This window comes from Triticum urartu, unplaced genomic scaffold, assembly GCF_003073215.2.
Source record: "Triticum urartu cultivar G1812 unplaced genomic scaffold, Tu2.1 TuUngrouped_contig_6452, whole genome shotgun sequence".
Taxonomy (NCBI): Eukaryota; Viridiplantae; Streptophyta; class Magnoliopsida; order Poales; family Poaceae; genus Triticum; species Triticum urartu.
The window spans coordinates 1-7,935 of NW_024117216.1; the positions used below are offsets into that span (position 1 = coordinate 1).

Consider the following 7,935-nt stretch of genomic DNA (forward strand, 5'->3'; position numbering starts at 1 on the left):
GCGGCGGCGGGACGGAGGAGACGCGCGGACGGCGGCGCGAGAAAGAGACCTAGGAAACTGATACCATATATGAGATATGATTACACGATGTATTGCTCTCGTGCATAGACACGTATATATGATGTATAAAGATGGGCCACGGACTTTAAATATATAAGGAAATAAGAGACGGACCCAATACACAATATGCACATAACATATATACTCAACACATTAGATCTTACCGGCTCTAATTGACTGCACAAAAATCGAAAAGAATGTGGTGTTACACCTGCCGTTGCATCTGGCAATCCTACGGCTGCTGTTTAAGGCATTCGCCATGAGGCCCACCATCCGGCTGCCGCCTGCCATATGACCACGCTTCAGTCCAGATCATTCTACTGTGAGCTAGACTGCACAGTACACACATGCTGCTCTCAACAATAAAAAAATCCTACGCGCACGCACCTGGTAGAAGCGTGCATGTCAGCCTAGCAATTACAGTGTTGTATGTGTGGTGACCTTCTTTTGTTGTTGTGAAACAATTAGCAGTAGGGTACTTAGGATAATTAGAATGAGAAAAAAGTGCGTGAGCCTAGAAAGAGCAGGTTTGACTCCTTTTATTTTCTTAGTTGACATGAGTTTGAGAAGGTGAAATTATATTATTAATCAGACTTCTTTTTTTTGCTTCATTTTTTCCAAAAAATGAGTTTGAATTTTATAAACTAATGGACTTCGTAAAAACCTTTCTTTAAATAAGTAGGCAAAGCCTTCGCCTAATTTGTCATAAAGAAAATCAATGACATTTGTGGAATCTTTTTGCGAGATAGTTGTATTGCTTTTGTGTGAAGCACAAAAATGATTCCACTAATACGTACTGAAAATCTCCTGTTCAAAACTTCTAAGAAATTTATCACACAGGTTCTTTACTTAAAAGTAATAATCTACTACCATGCTGTTACATAATAAGATGACGTGCAAAGCACGTACAAATTACTAGTATGATAAAAATCATAAAACTTTCTTGGCCATGCATGTTAGTTTCATCAGATCACAAATCACGGTTATTAACTGTATTAATCAGTACGTACGGCTGTTGTCAGGCCCAGTGTTTTTGTTTTGGAGTAATTTTAACATTTGCTCGTGCCTGTTTTGTTTTCGTCCATGTTGTTCCGATCCAAAACTGGAATTAACTACCAGCGTGCAGATCATGCGTGTATTGTCCTTGATGCTGTTCTCAGATTGTTTAGGACGGACGAGCTGAGCAGCCATCAACCGGTGCTTCCCAGACACTTCCTTTAGTCGTCGTTTGTTGCTGCTGAGCAAGTACCAAGTCAGCATTCAGAAACCGGATCATGTAGCGTTGGTTGGGAGTGGACAAGGAGTGGCACTGTGGCAGGCTAGCTCGATCTGATCTAACTTGCTCTGATTTAGCAATTGCGACCCGGCCCGGGGGAGACGACACTTGTAAAATATAGGGGAAACACTGCAAACACTGTCTGACGGAATATATATACAGCATATGCTGCCTGTTGTTGGTGAAATGCGTCAGTCCTTATCCTCAGATTGTTTACGACGAGCAGCGATCGATCGGTGCTTTGTTTAATTATTAGTCGTCGATCGTCAAGTCGTTCATCTATAGTTTTGTTTCATGCAACCGATCGGGGGAGAGAGATCGATCGTTGGGAGCTCTGAAACTCGACGAATCTCGCACGCACGGCACGTACACACCATGCCGCCAATCAGAATTCAGAAACCGGCCGGAGCAGTAGGCGTTCGTCCGTTGGGAGTGGGCAAGAAGAAGCGCGCTGCGCGCGTGGCAGCAGCTGCTCTGCTCTGATCCTTCCTTGACATTGCCATTGCAATGTGTGAAACGGAGCCAGCGGATAGGGATGGGAGCTTGTTGCGTGCCGCACATGTGAACCACGCCGGCATAATTGCGCATCATGACCGGAGATGCTCACATGGCGCAAGCAACTCCAGCCATCAGCTCACATGGATGTACGACCTTCAGGGCTTCAAACTCCTCTGGTTGTTGTTGCCTTGTTGGGACAAAAGGCATCGGATCGGATGAAGGAATCTTCCAAGTCCAGAACGCGGCCATTGGTTGGCAGGTTGTTGTAAGTATAAATAGACGAGCAGTACACAAGGCAGATGAGACAAGAAAGAAAGCAACACATCAACAAGAGACGCAGAAAGAGAGAGGGCGAAGCTTGAGCTGAGCTAGGATGGGGTTGCTCCTGCTGCTTCACGTCCTGCTCGTCGCGGCGGCGGCGAGGGCCCCGGCGGCGCTGGCGTGGGGCAAGGAGGGCCACTACATGACCTGCAAGATCGCCGACGTACGTGAACCGCCGACCCGTCGTCTTTTTCCACCGCCGCCGGAGGTAGAGGCCGCCAAGCTGAGCTGAGGTGCCGTTTCCGTGCAGGGTTTCCTGACGAGCGAGGCGTCGACGGGGGTGAAGGCTCTCCTCCCGTCGTGGGCCAACGGCGAGCTCGCGGAGGTGTGCTCGTGGGCGGACAGCCAGCGCTTCCGGTACCGGTGGTCCAGCCCCCTCCACTTCGCCGACACCCCCGGCGACTGCGAGTTCAGCTACGCCAGTACGTGCTCTCTCTCTCTCTCTCTCTCTCTCTCTCTCTCTCTCTCATGCTTGCTCTGAACCTTCCATGCATGCATGGCGCCAGGCATATGCATGCATCGATCGATACAACTTCAGCTGTTGTTTACTTTTATTTACTCTCACAACAACCAAATACGGTAATTTTTAAACTTTTGTACTACCCTAGTAACAGCATGCAGCATGTCACGATCGGTAGTTAAGGCGCGCTTTGACCTTTGAGCCCGTACGTACTACGTGCCTAATTAGAGGCCCGTCCCGATGGACACGTTACGTGCGTCCACCTGCTACTGAGCTAGCAACCCATCCATCCATCCATCCATCCATGTGTCTGGTGAGTGGCGGTTAGAGCTAACTGCATCAACATCGTTCAAATAAAAAGGCATATGCCAACAGTTCCCATCTTTGATGGATCGCATCGCATCTCACAAGGAATATTATCATGCATTTGGGGCGAGTCATTATCAGCTTGACTGGACGGTGAAATGTTTTTTTTAGGGAATGGACGGTGAAATGTTGACTGGTGGCTGTCCTGCCAATCGGGTATGGGTTTGCTTGGCTGATTGGGCAAGGGAGTTGGTAGGTGGTGGTAGGTCCTCGTCACCGAATGACAGTTAGAGTGCATGCACCACAAGCTAATGTAACAGTCCTGGAGTTCCACACCGTCGGCGTCGTGGCAGCATAGCAAGATGCGGCTAGCTAGAGTTCCACAAGCAACAACAACTACTGAAAGCCAAGCACATACATGATCGCATATGAGAATTACACACGTGTCTCACGTTATGCTTCGATTGCACTGATTTTGGACAGGGGACTGTCATGACACCAAGGGTAACAAGAACGTGTGCGTGGTCGGGGCCATCAACAACTACACGGCCGCGCTCCAGGACTCGTCCAGCCCATGTAAGCATCACTGATCGACACCCCGTGTTCATCAGTTAGTAACATGCATGCTGGTAGCTAGAATGCCATGGATGATCTTCCCGGCCTCATGCATGCGTTGTATACATTGCCATCGATGGCAGTTGACCCGACGGAGAGCCTGATGTTCCTGGCGCACTTCGTGGGCGACGTGCACCAGCCGCTGCACTGCGGCCACGTCGACGACCTCGGCGGCAACACCATCAAACTCCGCTGGTACAAGAGGAAGAGCAACCTGCACCACGTACGCATACCAGGACACTCGTCTCAGCTCCATGCATGATTCAATCCTAGCTAGTAGAATCATCATTTATTCACTGTCCAGCTAATTGACTTGAGTGTTGTGTTTCCAAACTACTAGGTGTGGGACTCGGACGTGATCACGCAGGCCATGAAGGACTTCTTCGACAAGGACCAGGACGCCATGATCGAGTCCATCCAGCGCAACATCACCGTAAGCTACCTCACTAGTCACCTCTGCACCGCATTTCACTCCATTGCTTCAGCTTAATTTCACCTCGAGCAACTTTTGATTGAGTTGATCTCTTGCAGGACGACTGGTCCAGCGAGGAGAAGCAGTGGGAGACGTGCCGCAGCAAAACCACCACCTGCGCTGAAAAGTAAGCTCAACAGTCATCACGATGATGCAATCCAATCTGGTATGTTCAGAGGCTGAATCTGACGGCTGAGAACGACCGAATGCTGCAGGTACGCCCAGGAGAGCGCGTTGCTGGCATGCGACGCGTACGAGGGCGTCGAGCAGGACGACACCCTAGGAGGTACACCAGATTAATAAGATTAGATTAGATGCTTATATGCGTGATTCTTTGGGATAAGTGTGATGAGATCTCCTTGAAACTGGACTGCAGATGAGTACTACTTCAAGGCGCTGCCGGTCGTTCAGAAGAGGCTCGCCCAGGGGGGCGTGAGGCTGGCGGCGATCCTCAACCGGATTTTCAGCGGGAACGGCAGGCTGCAGAGCATCTGATCGACACAGTTTCGAAGAAATTGAGGAAGAATAATAATAAGATCATCGTGTTTGACCAGCGTTATATCTTCGGCAAAATCACCGAATTCACGATTAGATTTGTATTTGTTATCGGTCCACCAAAGCAGCTTAGAGTCGCTGCTGCAGGCCTGCAGCAAATCATTGTATCTGTATGTATGCACGTATATGCCGGTGTCTTGAACTCTTGATTAACTACATTGTATCCTCTTGGTCGAAGGGGCTTAGAGTTGCGGCAGCGAATCATTGTATGTATTATTGATTGACACCATCTTGTCATCTTCGTTTCCTCTGTACGATAGCGATCTACTTTCATGTGATTGTGACCTTTTCGTTTATGCTAAAATAATCTACTTGAGCTACACAAAAGACTGTCGCCGACGTGTCGCATCATAGCCAGTTGGATAGATTGGTCTCTATTTCAAGCAAAAGGCAAGGCAAATACCCAGCTATGCTATGAGTTAGCCGGTAGATAAAACCGTGTCCATAATCCAGACTTGCATTCAGAGTGCAAAAGCAGGTAAGAGGTCAGTTCAGATCAATAACACTAGAGTCACGGACAATCATGGGCGTTTTACGGGGCTTTTACGGGGCTTGCTTCTAACAAATCTCTCTGCCCCCCCCCCCCCCCCCCCCCCCCGTCAGGGGTGTGTGGGGCCTTCCCCTCCTAATCTGCAATTCTACTGGTCCACCTCATGTAGCCCGTGAATCCCGTATTAAAACACCCCGTTGATGTAGCATTGTTCAGATAGATTGTTCATGAAGGAAAACACAACATTTATCCTTTTCATGTCTACAGGGTTAAAGATTGACTTTCATAAAAGCGAATTGTTCTATTTTGAAAGAGCTAATGACGAACAAGATGCGTACAAACAAATGTTCAGGTGCGAATTGGGGGCTTTACCTTTCACGTATTTGGGTACACCAATCCATCATCGTAAGCTGACAAACAGAGAATGGAAGTGCATTGAAGATCGATTTGAGAAGAAACTGAGCCACTGGAAGGGCAAGCTGATGTCATACGAAGGCCGATTAATTCTCATTAATTCGGTTCTCACGAGTATGCCCATGTTTCTCTTGTCCTTTTTCGAGGTCCCAATTGGAGTTCGGAAAAGGCTTGACTTCTATTGATCACATTTCTTCTAGCAAGTAATTGTGCTGACAAGTAATTAAGCTCTCGTCATCATAATCCCTGATCTACATGCATGGATCTACTCATGGAAACTGCATACAATTCTAAATCTTCAGTCCACGTGTCTTTTCTTTAAAGGACTTTTATAACTATCAAACGTTCGGATTTTAGCAATAGGCAAGAGCGATTTTTACTTCACTCTAATTATATACATGCATGCATTACAATGACTAATTTTTCTTTCACGTGCACTCCTCCCTCTAATTACATGCATATATGCACTAAAGGACGAAAAACTGATGTTATCCTAGATTCTTTCTTTTTTCAAACTTTAAAATGTTTTGTAGCTCCGCCGCTCCGATTGAAAAACCGTCTTCACAAAAAAAATCGTCTCAACGAGATTTTCAAAATTAGATCCCATGTTGATATGTTTTGATAAATTTTTTTTCGAACCAAAAGTTACCACATCTGGTCTACGTAAGTTATCTTGTCTGTAATACATTAATTACCGTGTCATTTACACAAAAGTTTCTCGTGGTATGTTTTCAACAAACTTTTATCCCAGGGTTAAAAAATGATTATGATGTTTGCAGTGAGTTATCAGCTTTGTTGTTTATATTACCATGTTCCGCAAAAGTTATCGAGGTATGTTTTTCAACAATATCCATTCCCTCGGTCAAAAAATTACCGCGATATTTGTATATGAGTCATCAACTCTCATGTGCGTGTATTATTATATTGTTTACACATGAGTTATTGGGAGGCATTTTTTAACAACATTTTTCCTTGGTATATTCTGATGACTTTTTTTGGACAAAAAGTTATCATGCCCATACTACGTAAATTATCACATCTTTGGTACATAAGTTATCAGCTTGTTACCACAAAAACTACCAGGGCATAAAAATGATTTCTCTTACCTTCTCCCCACATGCATGCATACACTAGAGGACATAAAAAGCTAATGTCGTCCTACATTCTCCTATTTCGAAACTCAATTTTTTACCTCAAAAAACGTTGGTCTGATCAAAAAGCCGTTTCAACATAAAAAATTTGACGCGGCCAGAAATTCGAAAGTAGGTCCCATGTTGGTATATCCCCGATGAGTTTTTTTGGTCAAAAAGTTATCAGGCTTGGGTTAAGTAATTTATTAGCTCTATTGTCCGTATATTACCATGTTATTTACACGTGAGCTATCATGAAGTTTTTTACAACTTCTTTTCAGATCAAAAAGTTACCACGCCTTGGCTAAGTAAGTTATCAGCTCTGTTGTGCTTATATTATCATGCTAGTACACATGAGTTATCGAGGGTGTTTTTCAATAACTTTTTCCCGAGTCAAATAGTTACCACATATTACTCTGCTAGTACACATGGGTCACTGGGTTTTTTTTTCAATAATTTTTTTTCCATGAGTCAAAATAGTTACCACGCCTGGGCTAAGTAAGTTATCAGCTCTGATGTGCGTATATTACCATGCTAATACACATGAGTTATCAGCTCTATTTCAACAACACCCCCTCCCTCCTTCAAAGTTATCACAATATTTGTACCTAAGTTATCAGTCTTGTTGTGCGTAAATTATCATCATATTTACAAAAAGAAGTTATGTAAGTCTAGGAGGCGAAACATTTATATAGGAGGCGAAACACTTATGTCTTTAAAATTTGATCATCGGTACAAAAAATTAGACAAGTACAAAAACACAGCACATCGTTCCTTAAAAAACTTGGTCCAGATGGTTCTTCTCATTGTGGAAAGCATTGTTGTTTTCCCACTTTCGAATAAAGTATAAATATCAGCTAACCTATAGCTAAAACAAAAGAGGCAGGCTTAGCCGAGGTGGTAGTGCATTGGTATCGAACAGCAGTCAGATTGTTCCGATCTATTCCCTAAATCCGAACGTTCGGAATTTACAAATTCCGTTCTTTAAAACATTGTTCTGTGATTGTTTAGGACGAGCAGCCATCAATCGTCGACCCATGGTTCGTAGACACTTCGTCGTCCGTTGCGGCTGAGGAAGTGCCAACTCAGAAATTGGAGCACGTAGCGTTGGTTGGGAGTGGACGAGGAGCGCGCGGGGATGGCAGGCATGCTCTCCGTTGGTTTGGCGGCTGCAACGGAGCGGCAGCAGCGACCCGGGGGAGGCGGCGCTTGTTGCGTCACACACATGTAGTAAATGACTAACCACTGCGTGCAAACACTGTCGACGGAATATATTACACGAGGCATTGGGTATATGCTGCCTGTCGTCGTTGGTGAAGGCGTCAACCCTTATCTTCC

The 7,935-nt window shown here is 45.4% G+C and overlaps 1 protein-coding gene across 1 annotated transcript; it reads left to right on the forward strand.

Annotated features, from left to right (window-relative positions):
* The first annotated feature begins 2,118 nt into the window (after nt 1–2,118).
* LOC125530632 (endonuclease 4-like) lies at nt 2,119–4,792 on the forward strand. Its single transcript, XM_048695013.1, has 8 exons — nt 2,119–2,318; nt 2,406–2,577; nt 3,405–3,497; nt 3,620–3,759; nt 3,877–3,969; nt 4,068–4,135; nt 4,224–4,294; nt 4,385–4,792. The coding sequence occupies exons 1-8, from the start codon at nt 2,208–2,210 to the stop codon at nt 4,501–4,503; spliced, it is 867 nt and encodes a 288-aa protein (XP_048550970.1). The 5' UTR covers nt 2,119–2,207; the 3' UTR covers nt 4,504–4,792.
* The last annotated feature ends 3,143 nt before the right edge of the window (nt 4,793–7,935 follow it).

Coding starts and splice junctions, on each gene's coding strand:
- LOC125530632 (XM_048695013.1), top strand. CDS start 2,208: ATGGGGTTGCTCCTGCTGCTTCACGTCCTGCTCGTCGCGGCGGCGGCG. Junction 3,970..4,067: donor CCATCCAGCGCAACATCACC/GTAAGCTACCTC, acceptor GATCTCTTGCAG/GACGACTGGTCCAGCGAGGA. Junction 4,295..4,384: donor GCAGGACGACACCCTAGGAG/GTACACCAGATT, acceptor ACTGGACTGCAG/ATGAGTACTACTTCAAGGCG.